The 17,696-nt window shown below is 58.3% G+C and overlaps 1 protein-coding gene across 1 annotated transcript; it reads left to right on the top strand.

The window, feature by feature from the left end:
• The first annotated feature begins 2,043 nt into the window (after positions 1 to 2,043).
• On the top strand, positions 2,044 to 6,457 carry LOC140906271 (ras-related protein Rab-7a-like). Its single transcript, XM_073329900.1, has 4 exons — positions 2,044 to 2,091; positions 2,769 to 3,085; positions 3,701 to 3,863; positions 5,850 to 6,457. The coding sequence occupies exons 2-4, from the start codon at positions 2,891 to 2,893 to the stop codon at positions 6,182 to 6,184; spliced, it is 693 nt and encodes a 230-aa protein (XP_073186001.1). The 5' UTR covers positions 2,044 to 2,091; positions 2,769 to 2,890; the 3' UTR covers positions 6,185 to 6,457.
• Positions 6,458 to 17,696: the final 11,239 nt, after the last annotated feature.

The raw sequence follows: 17,696 nt of genomic DNA, 5'->3' as shown, positions 1-17,696 counted from the left end.
CTGTATTTTTTCCCAAACCACACTTGGGCATAGAAGAACAACGTCTTCAGACCTTAGATGCGGGAAGGTGCTCGGCATTTTATCTGGAAAGGACTAACCCCTTTCGTTCATCACCTCTCCTCTTCGTATCTTACACTGAGCGGATGAAAGGACAATCGGTCTCTGCTAAGTAGATAAGGACGTGTATTGCCGCAGCTTCTGGAGCAGCTCAGATTACGCCCCCAAAGTCGTTACGGGCTCATTCGACGAGCGCTCGAGCAACATCAATAGCGTTTCTTAGAGATGTTTCCCCGAGTGGATGGCCGCAGGGCTGCAAGTGGCCCTCAGCGCACACCTTTGCGAGACACTACGCTATCACCACGGCTTCTCGGGCTGACGCACGCTTTGGAAAGGCAGTTCTGCAGTCTCTGTGTAAATCGACTCCGAGCCCTGGGAATACACGTCCGCAAGCACTCGAAGAGGAAAAGACTGTTACTCACCTGCGTTGGAGCTGTTCTTCGAGATGTGGCTGCAGACACGTATTCCACGGCCCACCCTGCACCCCCTCTGCATCGGAGGCTCCAGCCTGGGGTTTGGTGCAAAGGAACAGAGGGGACATGGCATCTCTGCCCTTCTAGAGCCGGGGAGGGGCGTGAGCACTGCCCATGCGTGCTGCTAGGCGGATTTCTCCAGCTTTGGTGCATGAGCGCGGGATACGTGCCTGCAGCCACACCTCGAAGAACAAGTTACCAGACAGGTAAGTAACCATCTGCTATTGTTGATTTGTGCCAAAAGAGTTAAAAGAGCAGGACCACGTGTGGGGTAGAATTTCTGCTGTCACTCGTATGTGGCTTGCAGGAGTGGGGTGGCTACGTGCGTCTCTGCCCATTCTGCTGGGGAGGAGCTGTGCAAAGCAGCCCTTGTAACACACGAGAGGAAGGAGTGTGGCAAAGTGCGGGTGGGAGCAGCAGCAGGAGCTGGGGAACCACCATCAGCAGAAAGTCCCTTGCAGCGCCCGTCCTAAGCCAGGGTACAGGGCACGTTTGGGGCGTGCTGGCAGACCTGGCTGCAGCGCTGTGCCTATGACAAGGCCAAGCCCAGCTGCCGGAGTTCAGTTCCCCTCCCCCCAATAGCTGGCTGAGCACGTGGGGGACGCAGAGAGCAGGATGGTGGCAGGGGAGGCAAATGAGGCCATGCTGCCTTCTATGCAAGGCTGGCTCTGGGAATGCCCTGCGCTCCATCCGCCAGTGGGTAGAACAGGACAGCTTGGTGACGCAGGCCTCCCACCTGGGCCAGTGGTTCACACCTGGGCAGGAGCAGCTGAACATCTCACCGGCCACGATGGAGTAAGTCAGGGGAAGAGGGGGGTCTTGTCCCGGCTGCATCTGCCACTGTGATGAGCCGCCGCGCAGGCAGAGATGCCAAGCCTGGAACGGAGCCCGAGCTCCCTCCAGGGGGCCTCTCCAGTTTATGAATGCAGCGCTCAGTTCCCTCTCTGGTGGCACTGAACCATCAAAGAGCAAATGGGTGAAAGCAGGAGCAGGGCAGAGCAGATCAAGGGGGGATGGGTGTGCATATGCAGTTTTCCCCGTGAGTGCAGTTCCCTGGCAGTGCAGACAGCTCCCTGATCAGCAAGAGGGGGCAGGGGCTGAATGCAGTGGGGCCCAGGGGGCAGGAGCGGCTGGTCACCTTCATCCCCCACCTGGGTCAACCAGACAGACAGGCAAGCCGGTGTCACTGGGGTGGGTAGCTCTCCAGTCTGCGAGGATTGGAGCTCTTTGCTGGACAGATGTTAACCCATGCAGCCCCTGGCGGGTGGGATGGGGACATCTCCAGGTTGCACGGGGGAAACTGAGGCACAGAGCAGGGTTGGGCCCTGCCCCAGGCTGTGGAGTGGGTGTCAGGGCTGCGGGGGGAAACCAGGGTTTTCTGCCTGTGGAGGCTTTATGGAGAAGGGGGCCCCACCCTCCTTTTTTACTGCACTGTGACCGCATGTGACTGCCCTGCTGGGAGGGGTGTGCCAGGTGCATTAGCTCCTCCCCAGGCTCTTCTCCAACGCACCAGGAAGCAGTTGGCAAGCTCCCTTGTGGGCACAGCAAGATCCTGGCCAAGGTAGAGGAACCCCCTCTTAGCTTTGCCGAACCTCCCCCTGCCCTGCTCAGTCAGCTGCCCCAGCCCTCCCCCCGCCCCCCTGTGATGCAGAAAGCAAACACTCTGGCTGGGGGTACCAGCCGCTACTGGAGCCCCGAGGGGGCCCCATTACATCCCAGCTCAGAGTCCCTGTATCAGAGAGCTGCGCCAGGCGAGGCCTGCTGGACCCTCTCCCCTGGCACTCCCCGCTTGGAGGACAGAGCAGCCCAGGCCCCGCTCGTCCCTGCTCCCAGAGTGACTGCGTGAGGGCACGCCTGGGGCGACGGGGAGCTGAACAGGGGGCTCGACAGGGGGCTCTCTCCCCAGCAGTCAGTGCTGGCCCCAGTGCTCCAGAGCAGGGCTAGGGGCCGGAGTCGCTGGAGGTGCCGAATTTCACACCACGCCCTCTCAGGGAGCTAACGATGCCTTCCCAAGGGGCAGAGGGCCCAGGGACTGAGTCCCTACAGGGTCGGGCTGCGGTGTGCTGGGAAGGTTCCTGCCCTGGGGAGAGCTAGAGGCATTCACTGTCTGTGGGGTGGGCCCCCTGGGGCTGGAGCTGGCAGTGAGGGGGGTGTGGGGTTCCCCCAGCATACAGCAGCCTGGGCCCCAGCTGGGGAAACATGCTCCATTCCCTGCTTTCTCCTTCCCTCCGGCTGCAGCCCTGCTAGGTCTGCCTGCCCGTGGCCCAGCGGGACGGGTCCTGCCGGGGAATGGAGCCCCTGGGCCAGGCCTGGGCACTTATCACCCACGGCTGCTGGAGGGAGCCAGCCCCCGCACTGTGATGGCGACTGTGCCCCTGCCCGGGCTGAAGTTCAAGCTCATCCTGCTGGGGGACTTTGGGGTGGGGAAGACCACCCTGTTCCACCACGTCCGGGCAGGGCGCTTCCTGCAGGGGGCCCACGCCCCCACCGAGCACCTGGCCATCTGCGAGAGGACCATGCAGCTCAGCCTCCCCCAAGCCCCCCGCCTGGCCCAGGTATGTGGCTGTGGGCCTGTCCCTCCCCCTCCCCCCAGGGCCGGGTGTGTCTGGGCCACACCAGCGAGACTCCTTGCAGCAGCACCATGGTAGCCGCCGGGCCCTGCCACGGGCACCCAGACTGTCCCGCTCTGGGGAGCGACACCACAAAGGGGTTAATCGGCTGTCGGGAGTTGCTAGGCGACAGCATCCCACCCTCAGGTAGCGGCTCAGGGCTGGGCTTGTGTTGGCTGGGAGCCTTGGTGGTCCCCACTGGTTGGGGGGCCGGGCTGGCAGAGGGCCTGGAGTTGAATCACGATGCTCTGTAAATGAGCTGGTTTTTCTGAGTCCCTCTCTGGACTCTCGCTCCACTCACCACAGCACGTGGGGCTCTGGGCCCATCTTGCCTGGTATCCTGCCGGCGTCCTGAGGGAGATGAAACCAGCCGGCTGGGCAGTGCTGTCTGTGGCATGTCCCTGGCACACCCACAAGCCAGGCGGTTTAGGCCCTGCAGCCCGAGATCTTTACCATCTAACCCAGCCGGCTTACAGACTCCAGCCACAGCGTTTGTCTAGCCAAGTTCATGTGGCAGTGAGTTCCACAGGCTGCCAGTGCCTTGCTCTCTGCTGTGTGCAGATCTCCCTGTGGGACACGGCCGGTGAAGAAAGGTTCCTCTCCCTGAGCAGCTGCTACTACCGGGGCACAGACGCTGTGCTGCTGGTGTACAGCGTCCAGAGCCAGCTCTCCTTCGACAGCCTCCCGCACTGGGTGTGCATGGCCCGGCAGCACTGCCCAGAAGGTAGGGGGCAGGGCAGGTGGGACGGTGTCCCTGGGCAACTCCCGCCGTGCGGGGACGGGGAGGGCCGAGGTTCCCAATACCCCTCCTCTGCACTGTCCCCTGACTCCGCTCCCTCCCAGACAGCGGGTTCCCCCGGCCCGCCAAGGGGGGCGGTTCGCGGCGCTGTCGGAGCAGCAGTGATCTGTATAACCTGTGTGCTCAAAAGGTCTGTTACGCTCCCCGCCCTTTTGTCTCCTCTCCCTCTTTGAATCCCTGCGAGGACGAGGACGTGGCTTTCCCCCGCCCCCTCCCTCCTGGAAGGCTTGTGGGATGGATGGGCTGCCAGAGCAGCTGGAAGAGCTCCCCGTAGACAAGGGGTCTGGGACTCTGATAAGGCAGCGATCACGCCCCCAGTGCATGGACACCTGACGTGGTGATGCCACATGGGCTCTGGCCCATGGCAGGGATGCCCAGCAGGGCCCCATGCCCCCCACGGACCTGTTCTAGCCTCCCCACACACTGTCCCTGCCCCGTGCACAAAGCCCCTCCCCCTCCCCATTCCACTACCTGCGCCCCCCCCCCCTGCATGTAGCTTCCCTCTCCTGGAGGGAGCACCCATCCCATAGGCCTGAGTGCCTGTCCCGGGGTTGGGCCCCGCTGCCCGCCACCCTGAGGGCTGGCATCCAGCCTGTGCCACCCAGCTCTTTCCCAGGCTGGGCTCCAGTCATGCTCGTTAAGCCCTGGGCTCCAGGCCATCTCTCTCACGAGGTTCCCTGGCAGCTTTTCAAAGTGGCTGGAGACAGAGGGAGCCCGGAAAATGGTTAAAGAGAAACCAGCCGCCCTGCCGACATCATGCGTGTGCATCTGTACATGGGTGTGTGCGTGTGCGCATCTGACTGTTAATTAGCGATGCCCTGGCCAGAGCGCTGCTGTCTTCAGACACACATTTGTGACACTTTGCATGACGATGGTGTGTACTGTACGTGTCTCCCCTAAAGCTCTGCCGGTGACCCTCATTCCCGACCTGCAGTTCTTCTATCCTGGCCTGGGGTCCCACCCCCAGCTCTGCCGGTGCCCCTCAATGCTGGACCTCAGCCCTGTGCTCACAGGCACCGACTTAAACCTTCTTTTTTCCGGGAGGGTGCCCCACCCCTGCTCTGCCTGGAGGCCCCTTCCCCAAGGCCCCACCCTTGCTTCACCTCTTCCCGCCCCGCTCCAGTGCCTCCCGCCTGCCAAGCAGCTGATTGGTGGGGCCCGCTGGGCAGCTGATCAGTGGGAGGCTGGTGGGTGCTAAGCACCCACTATTTTTTCCCCATGGCTGCTCTAGCCCCAGAGCACCCCTAGAGTCAGCGCCTGGGCTCCCCACGCACAGCTGTGCTGGGCTCCGGCGGGGAGCTGCAGCCGGGAGGGCAGAGCAGGCAGGAGAAGCCCTTCCAGAGAGCCCGTCTCGTCTCATCCCGGCTCTTATCCAAGCCTGCCCCTTGAGGCAGAATCGCCAGGTGCTCACACGCTGCTGGCCCTGGCAACCACAGGCTCCATTCAGGGCCGGGCCCCAGGGTGCTGTGCAGACACGTACCAAGACACGCCCTGCCCCGAAGAGCTGACAGGGAACACGGGCCACCGGCAGGGCGGGGCGTCCCACGGAGCTGCTCGGCTCTCCCGGTGGCAGGTGTCGTCTGGGATCAGTGGGGGACGCGGGGCCAGTCCATCCGTGAGCTGAGCCCCCCGGGCTCTCGAGCGCTGTACACGAGGGAGTTGGCACAGATGCTGAGGTTGGCACAGATGCTGAGGCAGTGCCAAGGGACAGGGCAGTTCAGGGTGCGGACGCTGGTCTGAACATGTGTCCAGGCCTCCCTGCCATGCGCAGGGGTACAGGGCCCTGGCTGGGCCTCCCTGCATACAGCCGCGGCCCCCCGGTGCTGTACGCAGGTGCTGGCCCTGTCCTGAGCCCTTGGTTTTCCCGTCTCTCTCTCCCCCATCACCCCATCCCATCTCTGCCTCCTGCAGCCCCCATCTTCCTGCTGGGGAACAAGACTGACCTGGAGCCGTGCCTGCCGGAGGACAAGGCTGAGAAGTTTTCTGTGGAGCACAGAATAGCTGGCAGGTTTAACGTGTCTGCCAAGACAGGTAGGGTGGGGCTGCCCCCCTTGCCTCATGCAGCCGGGGAGCTGGGCCCCCCAAATGGGCTCGAGCTGGAGCCCTCTCCAAAACATGATGTGGCAGCTGGGCAGCTTCCCTGCCCCAGCCGTGTGGCCCACCCTGCCCACGGGGCAGGGAGTTCAGGCTCTCGCCCATTCAGTCCTTCTCGGGGGGGCCCTGCCATTGATTTCAGTGGGAGTTAGTACCTTTGGGGAGCAGGACTTCAGTGCCCATGGCCAGTGCTGTGCTGAGATTCCTCCCCAGTTGATACCTCCCCTGTTGAGTGGCTGTCAGACAGGAGCCACTGCCCTAGGGTTGCCAACTTTCTAATAGCAGAAAACTGAACACCCTTGCCCCACCTCTTCCCTGAGGCCCCACCCTCGCTCACTCCTTCCCCCCCTTCCTCTGTTGCTTGCTCTCCCCTACCCTCATTCACTCGCTCATTTTCATTGGACTGAGGCAGGAGGTTGGGGTGCCAGAGGGGGTGAGAGCTCCGGCTGGGGGTGCAGGCTCTGGGGTAAGGCTGGAAATGAGAAGTTCAAGGTGTGGGAGGGGGCTCAGAGCTGGGGGAGGGGTGTGGGCTCCCAGCGGGGGCTCAGGTGCGGGAGGGGGCTCAGGGCTGGGACACGGGAGGGTGTGCGGGTTGTGGGCTCTGGGAAGGAGTTTGGGTGCGGGAGGGGGCTCAGAGCAGGGGCAGGGGGTTGGGGTGCAGGAGGGGGTGTGGGGTGCGGGCTCATTAGGGTGCGGGAGGGAGTTTGGGTGCAGGAGGGGGCTCAGGGCTGGGGTTGGGGTGCGGGAGGGGGAGAGGGGTGTGGGCTCCAGGAGAGATTTTGGGTGCAGGAGGGGGAGAGGGGTGTGGGCTCCAGGAGGGATTTTGGGTGCGGGAGGGGGCTCAGGGCTGGGTTTGGGGTGCGGGAGGGGGAGAGGGGTGTGGGCTCCGGGAGGGAGTTTGGGTGCGGGAGGGGGCTCAGGGCTGGGGTTGGGGTGCGGGAGGGGGAGAGGGGTGTGGGATCCGGGAGGGATTTTGGGTGCGGGAGGGGGCTCAGGGCTGGGGTTGGGGTGCGGGAGGGGGAGAGGGGTGTGGGCTCCGGGAGGGATTTTGGGTGCGGGAGGGGGCTCAGGGCTGGGGCAGGGGGTTGGGGTGCAGAAGTTGGTGAAGGGTGCGGGCTCCGGGAGGGACTTTGGGTGCGGGTGCCCATGTATGGCTCTCAGACACACACAGCCCTTGTGCACACCCGGCCCTCGTGTACACGCTCATGTGTAGAGCCTTCCTTCTCACGCACAGCCCTAGACACATGCATGTGCACTGAATCCCCGTTACGCACAGACACGCACACACACGCTCTGCAAGAGAAGCGGCTCCTCTTCCTTTCCCCCGGGGGGGACTCCTGGTGCTGCCGCCCGTGGCTGAGCCGTGGCCGGTCTCGCCCCTGCAGGGGAGAACGTGGACAGGTGCGTGCAGGACGTGGTGCGGCTGCTCGTCCTCGAGAGCGACGCAGGGTGCGGCAGGCTCACGGTGCCGCTGCAGGAGGCCGGCTCCTCCAGCCCGTGCGCGTGCTGAGAGCCCTGGGGATGCCTGGCAAAACCGCGCTCCGCGTCAGGAAGCTGCTGGGGTCCCGGCCTGAGCCCCGAAAGCCACCGTGCCACCACCAGCCACTGCTCCTGCCGGGCGTGGAGCCACCCCTGGAGAGACCCTCCTGCCCTGTTCCCGGAACGTGCTGCCGGATAATCCCTGCTGTGGGGGGTGAGCAGCCTCGTGCCATCCAGGCATCTTTGTCCCCTGGAAGGGGAGGCTGGACCCCAGGGGCTGGGGCTGAGCCCCACGTCTGTCCCCGCGTCTGCGGTTTGTCCTCTCGCTGCTCACCAGCCTGTAGGGGAGGAGAGCCTCCCACAGGCCCAGCACATGGGCTGCGCCTGGTCGCTGGGAGACCCACGCGCACACACTAGGCCCAGCAGGAGGCCATGTCAGCGGTTATGGGGGCTCTTCCGCCCTCTGGGCCGGCAGCGAATCAATGCCCCCACCCAGTGCTGGAGGGCGCTCTGCGTCCTGTTTGAGAGAGGGTGTGAAAAGCAGCCCCTGCTCCCTAGTGCTCATTGCAAATCCCATTGTTCTCCATGCTGGGTGGTGGGGTAACCTACTGTCCTGTGCCCAGGCCAGATGCCATGTCAAGCACCTGGGCTGGGCTGGGCTCTGGGAGAAGCGAACAAGGAGAAGGGGGCTGCATAGCAGGTGACTTCTTTGCATCAGCCTTCACTGGGGCAGGGGGTGGTGGGAACCGGTCCCAGACTCACTCTTGTCAGGCGCTGCAGAGAAGGGAGGAGGGATTGAGGTGACAGGGGGGTTGCTGGAACAAGCTGCCAAGGCGCTGGCAGTCCCCAGCACCAGGTGGGATAAGCCACCAGTAGTACTGTGTGATCCACACCAGAGGGCGTGGTCCCTGGGACCTCTGGTTGCACCTGCCGTAAGAAAGGTGTTGCCCATGATCCGGGGAGTCACCGCGAGTCTCATCGCAAAGCTCGGGAAACTATCTGAAATGCTCCATCGGGTGAAATCTTGGCCCCATGGAAGTCAATGGCATGTTCCTGTTGGCTTCCCTGGAACTAGGAGTTCACCCATAGATCTTCAAGGCTAGAAGGGAGCCTGAGCCTGACCTCCTCAGCAGGCCAGACTGGATCTCCCCCAACTCCGCCTGTTCTGAGCCCAGCTGCTTGTGTCTGGCTGAGGCAGCTCCTCCAGAAAAGCATCCCATGTTGATGTGAAGATGGCAGAGATGGACAATCCACCACTTGGTGTCTGTTTGTTGCAATGGTTAACTGCCCTGCCTGTTAAAAATGTGTCATCTTTCTAACTTCCATTTGTCTGGCTTTAACTTCCAGCCCCAGTCTCTTGTTCTGTCTTTCTTTGCTAAATCAGAGATTCCGCTTAGGGCCTGGTAGCTTCTCCCTGTATTGATCCCTCTCTACGGTACTGAGTGCCGCCCATCTTGCACTGTCTCGAGTCATCGCTGTAGCTCTCTCCTGCACCCTCACCAAGTTTCAACTTCCTTTGTAAAACGTAGTCTTAGCACGATCAACAAAAAGCCAGGGACGAGCCTGCCCGGGCTCTGCAAGGGAAAGTCACGCCTCTCCGATCTGCTGGCATTCTTTGAGCATGTCAGCACATGGCGGAGAAAGGAGACCCAGGTGATACTTGGTCACCTAACCCTGCTGGTTCCCAAGCCGCCCTTCTGCTGGTGGAGAAACAGTGGGCTGGAGGCTGTGTTTCCTAGCCGCTCTGTGTTCTTGGGGAACCAGGCGCAGCACCCAGCCTGTCTGACTCACGAAAGACATTCCCCCACCCCCCAGCCTCTGCTTGAACCAAAGCTGCATCAGAAGAAAGACTTACAAAAAGCAATGAAAAGGCCGTGGGAGACCCACCTAATCCCCTGGGAGAAGGGTGACAGGATTAAGGAAACTCCCGTAGGCTCATTTGCATCAAAGATGGGACAGGGAGGCATCTCCATTAGCATACAGACTGGAGAACAGAGACTCCGAGGCAAGAACCGCAGGGAACTCTGGGACCAGAAAAGCAGGGAAGCAGTGCATGATGGGGGATCTCTGCTCCAGATGTTAACAAACCCACGCCTGCACACACCCAGCTCAGCAGTTATCAGACCAATTCTAGTAATAAATCCTTGATTGGTATCCAAAATACTGAAGCTGCCTAACTGCATTGGGAGCTCCCTCGAAGGAACACTGCCCATAGCCAGGGATGATCAGCTCCCCTGATCTAGCCTGAACAAAACAACCTCCCTTGTTTACACGGCAACAAATCTAGTGTTCTCCCTTGAACCGTTGTCATTTCTCTACAAAAACCGCTGTCCACGCTCAAGTAAGTGCTCTGATGCCTGGATCCACAATCTGCGTCAGTCCCACTGGGACTTCATCTTCTCCTGACTGATCATGCTGGGGGCTCTGCCTGTCTCCAGCTCTCTGGACCCTCAGCTACCACCACCACCTGGGACCGCCCGATCGAGTCCAGCTTCACGGAGTGGCAAGAACCTAGCTCGCTCTAGGTGCAGCCCCCTGACCCTGACTGGTGGGGTCAGTTAGAGGTTTCTAAACCTGACTTTTACAATTGTGTTTGTTAGATTTAATAGTATCCCTGTTTTGTTTGTGTGGCTCCCCATGGTTATTACCTGGCAATAAATAACTTTCATGGTTAAGCTGGTTGCTTCTCTCTCTCTCTCTCCCCCCCCCCCCATCCCCCTCGTGGGTGTTTTTGGTTTCCTCATTCGCTCTGCAGCAGCGCTCCTCGTGCCTAAGCTACAGATCCCCGCAGCGCCCGACAATCCTGTGGGGTTTGCTCCTCCAGTGGGTTATGAACAGAAGAACGGTAATGGGAAAGTGGGGATAGGGACGTGCTGAACCTGGGGCATAGGAGGGCAGCAGCTGGGGGGTGCTGCTCGGCCCAGTCTGCTGGGGCCAGGGGCATGTCAGGGTGGTGGACTGAAAGTGCTGCTCGGCCCAGCCTGCTCCGGCGGGCTCTGTTCCGGTGCGGTGCCCGTGGCACGTGTGGGCGACCGCTTGGCAGTGCTGCTCCCGGCCTGCTGAGTGCAGGGGCATATGAGGGGTCAGCTGGGGCGTGCTGATTTACCCTGTCCTCTCAGATGCGCCCTGTTAACATGCCTGTGCTCATCTGATTCTGGGGCTGGAGGAACCCAGCCCTGGGAACCGAGGTCCGGCAGGACAGCCCCACTGGAAGGGGACTTGCAGCAGGGAGAAGCAGAGCGCCGTGTGAGAACACAAGTGACGCAAGCCGTACATGGATAGAAGTACAGACATCCCCCTGCCCCCAGAAGAGTAACCCGAATAAATGGGCGTACCCCAAAGTGACGGGCGAAGCTGGCCAGAGCCGTGGCTGGCGATGCAGCCTGAGTCTGCGACAGTCTTCGGGGTGACAAAGGTACACTGCAGATGCGCCTGCTGGTGTGAACCTAGCCCTGCATTGCAGCAGGCTTTCCTGAGGGGTGGGGTAACGAGGACAAAACACGACAGGCCGGGAGACTGAGGCCAGACAAGAAACATCAGTGGCCCTCCAAGACCAGACTCTTGGTTCCAAGGCACCCCCGTGGCCTGTTCCCCCCTTCTCAGAAGCAGCCCTGCTTCTCTCCTTTCTGTGCCCTGGCCCAGTTTGCTTCCTGCTGCAGCAGGACAGGGGGAGCGACTTTCCTCCTCGCTGGAACCCCTGAGAAGCTGCTGGTGAGCCAGGAGTGAGGAGCCAGGTGTTGGGGCGGAGAAAGGACCGTCCTGCTCCTGGTGGCACGGGGGAAGGCGGCTGGTTCCAAACCTCCACCGCAGAGAGCCATTTCCACAGCCCCCTCCGCCGTGTCCTGCTGCTGATCGCCAGCATGGGGCAGGCCTGAGCTGGTTCCAAGCAGCCCCTTGGGTCTGCAGAGAGACTTGGCTTTTCCCCCCGGGGGTGCCGCAGTTAGCAGGTCACGGGATGGTTTGGGGGGCTCAGTGATTGCTGGGCTCAGTGTGCTGCGTGCTTGGCAGCGTGCTCACAGGCTCTGCCCTTGCCCCAGGGCTCGGTGGCGTACACTCAGCAAGCGGGCATTCAATGGAAAACACATTTAAGGCCAAAGGGACACATAAGACTTTGCCTTCTGCGGCTCCTTGGGCATGGCTATTGCCAGCGCTTGAAAACATTCCCTCCCAACCCACCTGGGTGAGATTGTCATCCCCGTTTCATAGACGGGGAAACCGAGGCACAGGGAAGTGAAATGTCTTGGCCAGAGTTTGTTTTGTTCCCGCTTAAATAATTATACAAGAGACACCCAGACAAGCCAGGCTTCAGCCGCTCTAAGCTGCCATTAATACTGCAAGAGAAGCCGGCACCAGGGCAAACTCCTGCCAGCCAGTCACCTCCAGCAAGACTCCTTTCCACCCTCACATCGATGCGGGCAGCAAACCCTCGGCCCTCTCCAAAGCCCTGCCTCACAGGTGGCTTTGGCAGGGTGTCCGTGTCACATAGTCCAAGCTATTTCAGATCAGCGGAGGGAGTGAGTTGTGGGGCTCTCGTGATGCTCCTCCTGCCCGGTCCAGGCTGAAATGGGCTCTTTGGTCTGGTCTCCGTAGGCGGCCTGGTATGTGTGTCATTGTTACAGCTGTGAAACCTGGTCAGCAGCCTAGCTGAGGGACCAAGGAAAACATGCACTCAATGAACCAGGAGCCTCCTGGGCCCAGGATGCAAGTGTCACAGTTCAGGGCTGTGTTTCCCCCCTTGTGGTCCCTGGAGGGCACCCGCTCTAGGCTCCCAGCTCCTCCGTCGTCACCTGTCTCTCTTCCTTCTGAGCAGGGGGTTTTCCAGGCTGCACAGTTCCCTGCCTACACTGCGATATCCCCAGCAAGCCAGACTGCCCGAGCAGGCCAGCTTCTGGGCTTTGCCTTGTTCTCCAAAGCGATAAACGGCCTAGCAGCCATTGGTTACGAGTTCCCACCCAGCCCTTCCTAAGGGAGCACAGTTCTGGGCAGGTGGAAGCATGACAGAGAAAACATTTTAAAAAGTAGCTTCTAAAAAGCTTTCCAGAGGTCACCCCAACTCCAGCCTCAGGCTCGGGCCTGCATCCCTCCTTCCGACTCTCCCCTAAAGCTGTCCCGCCCATTGGCTGGAGCAGAAAGCAGGCCCTGAGTCCCTTTAAACTTCGGCCTTTCTTTACTGGTCTTGGGAGAATCCAGTCTGACCCAGCCTACACGAGCCTCTCCCGCTGGTGGGACTTCTCTGGCGGTGTCACAACCTGAGTGAATTTCCGCAGTCACCCCCTGCTGCTCTGAGTTCCCGGAGGTCTGTGGTCGACTTCCCGCCATGGAATTACAGACAGTCCCTGGCCCATAATGATACAGGAACGTAATACAGTAAGAGCTCCCCAAGACACGGCGAGGCACAGGCCCCAACCCCGGGGGTGCTCCGGGGCTGGAGCCCCCACGGGGAAAATTTGGTGGGTGCAGAGCCCCCACCGGCAGCTCCCCGCCCCACGCCTGGCCCCAGCTCGCCTCCGCTCCGCCTCCTCCCCTGAACGCGCCGCCCTGCTCTGCTTCTCCCCCACCTCCGGCTTCCTGCAGATCAGCTGTTCGCGCGGGAAGGGCTGAGAAGCAGGCGGTGGCTTCGCGCTCAGGCCCAGGGAGGCGGAGTCGGAGCGGAGGGGAGCTGGGGCCAGGCGTGGGGCGGGGAGCTGCCGGTGGGGGCTCTGCACCCACCAAATTCTCCCCTTGGGGGCTCCAGCCTAAGACGCCACTTTTGATGTGATCGGTGGGGGGAGCGGCTGCTCCCCCCCAGCTACGCTCCCCCACCCCTAGGAGCCAGAGGGATCTGCCGGATGCTTCCTGGGAGCTGCCCCAGGTGAGCACCTCCGGGACTCCCCACCTCGCCCCCCAGCAGGTGCTTCTGGCTCTTAGGGGTGGGGTGGGCACCCACTATGGTGACCCACGAGACCCTCCTGCCCGGTTCTGGGGGCAGTCGGGGACAGGGGAGGGAGGTGGATGGGCCAGAGGTCTGGGGGGGGCCTCAAGGAACGCGGCGGGGTTGGATGGGGCAGGAGTCCCGGGGGGCGGGCGTGGGCCACCACCCCCTCATGGGGTGAGGAGGGAACCAGTGGTTAAGATTTTGGCAGCTCATCCCTGGGAGCACCCGACAGCCAAACCAGAAGTCAGCACCTGTGCTGCGGGGCGTTGCAATCCCTGTCACAGCAAGGATGGGCAGCTCCCCGAGAGCATCCCTGGGCTGAACTTTTCCCACTGCGTTTCCTCTTGCGCCCCATCTCCGGAGACACTTGCGGTGGAACCAGCTCTCTGGATTGGAGGCTCGTCTCATGCCAGCTGACTGGGCCGGTGCTGATCCCACAGCAGGGGCCACCGGGGTGCGGGAGGTTCTGAGTCACCAGTCTCTCCATTCGCTGCACCAGCACATTCGACCGCTGAGCCTGGCAGTTTGAAGCACGGATCTTCCGTTTTTAACCCCATAAACCATCTCCTTTCCTTGGCACCCAAGGATCTCAAAGTGCCTAATGGGCTAATTCATCCACCCTCACCCCCCTGGGAGCTGGACAGTATCATCATCCCACCTTACAGAGAGGGAAACTGAGGCACGCATCATGCTAGTTAGGCCTTGTCCCTGTTCCTGTGAATGTAGATGGACACTTCTAAACCATTCAAGGGGTGCAGGATTGGGCCATGAGTTCACCGTGTGTCCTGATCCTTAAACCCAAGGCCATGCCTCCTCTGCCAAACTCAAAGGTGGATTCATTGTGAAAGTCCCTCATAAAGGTGACCTGTAAGGATGGGGAAATGGAGCCTGCGTCCTTATTTGCATGGCTACTTCAAACACTTTGGGGGTGATTATTTGGTGGGGTTTTTTCGTTAATATAAAAGGAATGTCTGGAATATCAGTTCCAAACAGTGGCACTAAATGGAGGAGGAATAACGGAGCCTTGTTAGCAGAGCTCCCAAAAGTCAGACTCCAGTGACTAACCAGCTTGTAGAGGCAGGAAGCCCAACTCCTTCTGTTCATCGAGTGATAGACTCCACGGCCAGAAGGGACCGTTGGGGTCATCCAGCGTGACCTCTTGGGCAGAATCCCCTGGGAGGATAACATGAGGGGGAACGGAGTCCAGGAGAGCTGGCTGTATTTCAAGGAATCCCTGTTGAGGTTACAGGGACAAACCATCCTGATGTGTAGAAAGAATAGTAAATATGGCAGGTGACCAGCTTGGCTTAACAGTGAAATCCTTGCTGATCTTAAACACAAAAAAGCAGCTTACAAGAAGTGGAAGATTGGACAAATGACCAGGGAAGAGTATAAAAATATTGCTAAGGCATGCAGGAGTGAAATCAGGAAGGCCAAATCACAGTGGGAGTTGCAGCTAGCAAGAGATGTTAAGAGTAACAAGTAGGGTTTCTTCAGGTATGTTAGCAACAAGAAGAAAGCCAAGGAAAGTGTGGGCCCCTTACTGAATGAGGGAGGCAACCTAGTGACAGAGGATGTGGAAAAAGCTAATGTACTCAATACTTTTTTTGCCTCTGTCTTCACTAACAAGGTCAGCTCCCAGACTGCTGCACTGGGCAGCACAGCATGGGGAGGAGGTGGCCAGCCCTCTGTGGAGAAAGAGGTAGTTCGGGACTATTTAGAAAAGCTGGATGTGCACAAGTCCATGGGGCCGGATGCGTTGCATCCGAGAGTGCTAAAGGAGTTGGCGGATGTGATTGCAGAGCCATTGGCCATTATCTTTGAAAACTCATGGCGATCGGGGGAAGTCCCGGACGACTGGAAAAAGGCTAATGTAGTGCCCATCTTTAAAAAAGGGAAGAAGGAGGATCCTGGGAACTACAGGCCAGTCAGCCTCACCTCAGTCCCTGGAAAAATCATGGAGCACGTCCTCAAGGAATCAATTCTGAAGCACTTAGAGGAGAGGAAAGTGATCAGGAACAGTCAGCATGGATTCACCAAGGGCAAGTCATGCCTGACTAATCTAATTGCCTTCTATGACGAGATAACTGGCTCTGTGAATGAGGGGAAAGCAGTGGATGTGTTGTTCCTTGACTTTAGCAAAGCTTTTGACACTGTCTCCCACAGTATTCTTTCCAGCAAGTTAAAGAAGTATGGGCTGGATGAATGGACTGTAAGCTCAACAGGTAGTGATCAATGGCTCCATGTCTAGTTGGCAGCTGGTATCAAGTGGAGTGCCCCAAGGGTTGGTCCTCAGGCCAGTTTTGTTCAATATCTTCATTAATGATCTGGAGGATGGCGTGGATTGCACCCTCAGCAAGTTTGCAGATGACACTAAACTGGGAGGAGAGGTAGATATGCTGGAGGGTAGGGATAGGATACAGAGGGCCCTAGACAAATTAGAGGATTGGGCCAAAAGAAATCTGATGAGGTTCAACAAGGACAAGTGCAGAGTCCTGCACTTAGGATGGAAGAATCCCATGCACCGCTACAGACGAGGGACCGAATGGCTCGGCAGCAGTTCTGCAGAAAAGGACCTAGGGGTTACAGTGGACGAGAAGCTGGATAGGAGTCAACAGTGTGCCCTTCCTGCCAAGAAGGCTAACAGCATTTTGGGATGTATAAGTAGGGGCATTGCCAGCAGATCGAGGGATGTGATCATTCCCCTCTATTCGACACTGGTGAGGCCTCATCTGGAGTACTGTGTCCAGTTTTGGGCCCCACACTACAAGAAGGATGTGGAAAAATTGGAAAGAGTCCAGCGGAGGGCAACAAAAATGATTAGGGGACTGGAACACATGACTTATGAGGAGAGGCTGAGAGAACTGGGATTGTTGAGTCTGCAGAAGAGAAGAATGAAGGGGGATTTGATAGCTGCTTTCAACCTGAAGGGGCATTCCAAAGAGGAGGGATCTAGACTGTTCTCAGTGGTAGCAGATGACAGAACGAGGAGTAATGGTCTCAAGTTGCAGTAGGGGAGGTTTAGGTTGGATATTAGGAAAAACTTTTTCACTAGGAGGGTGGTGAAACACGGGAATGTGTTACCTAGGGAGGTGGTGGAATCTCCTTTCATAGAGGTTTTTAAGGTCAGGCGTGACAAAGCCCTGGCTGGGATGATTTAGTTGGGGATTGGTCCTGCTTTGAGCAGGGGGTTGGACTAGATGATCTCCAGAGGTCCCTTCCAACCCTGATATTCTATGATTCTATGACTGCTAAAGACACCTGAAGGGAAGGCGGGGTCAGGGGGAGTCCAGATTGAGACGGGGTCCAGTCTGAAAAGGAATATAACTGGAACTCTAAACCACAGAAACTTTGCAACCTGCCTAAAATAACATTTAGGGTAAGAAATTACATTTTGTAACCTGTTTCTTAAGTATATTGAGTTTAGCTTGCATATTTTGTTTCATTTGCTCAGTAATCTGCTTTGTTCTCTCTTATACTCACTTAAAATTCACCTTTTGTACTTAATAAACTTATTTCTTGTTTATTGTGAAAGTATCACTTACAAATGTAGATTTTTTTTGTTACATAACTGCACTCAAAAACAAAACAATGTAAAACTTTAGAGCCTACAAGTCCACTCAGTCCTACTTCCTATTCAGCCAATTGCTAAGACAAAGAAGTTTGTTTACATTTACAGGAGTTAATGCTGCCCTCTTCTTATTTACAATGTCACCAGAAAGTGAGAACAGGGGTTCCCATGGCACTTTTGTGGCCGGCATTACAAGATATTTACGTGTCAGATATGCTAAATATTCATATGCCCCTTCATGCTTTGGCCACCATTCCAGAGGACATGCTTCCATGCTGATGATGCTCTTTAAAAAAATAGTGTGTTAATTAAATTTGTGACTGAACTCCTTGGGGGAGAATTGTACGTCCCCTGATCTGTTTTACACACATTCTGCCATAGATTTCATGTTCTAGCAGTCTCGGATGATGACCTGGCACATGTTCGTTTTAAGAATACTTTCACAGCAGATTTGACAAAACACAAAGAAGGTACCAATGTGAGATTTCTAAAGATAGCTAGAGCACTCAACACAAGGCTTAAGAATCTGAAGTGCCTTTCAAAACCTGAGAGGGACGAGGTGTGGAGCATGCTTTCAGACATCTTAAAAAAGCAACACTCCGATGGGGAAACTACAGAATCTGAACCACCAAAAACAAGGAAATCAACCCTCTGCTGGTGGCATCTGACTCAGATGATGAAAATGAACATATGTGAGTGC

This window comes from Lepidochelys kempii, chromosome 2 (assembly GCF_965140265.1).
Source record: "Lepidochelys kempii isolate rLepKem1 chromosome 2, rLepKem1.hap2, whole genome shotgun sequence".
In the NCBI taxonomy this organism is placed as follows: domain Eukaryota; kingdom Metazoa; phylum Chordata; order Testudines; family Cheloniidae; genus Lepidochelys; species Lepidochelys kempii.
Note: the sequence above shows the minus strand (reverse complement) of the source record. Positions and strands in the feature narration are given on the sequence as shown.

Excerpts from the sequence above, each read along its gene's own strand:
- LOC140906271 (XM_073329900.1), top strand. The coding sequence starts at position 2,891 with ATGGCGACTGTGCCCCTGCCCGGGCTGAAGTTCAAGCTCATCCTGCTG. Across the intron at positions 3,086-3,700 it reads AAGCCCCCCGCCTGGCCCAG|ATCTCCCTGTGGGACACGGC; the intron begins GTATGTGGCTGT and ends TGCTGTGTGCAG. Across the intron at positions 3,864-5,849 it reads CCGGCAGCACTGCCCAGAAG|CCCCCATCTTCCTGCTGGGG; the intron begins GTAGGGGGCAGG and ends TGCCTCCTGCAG.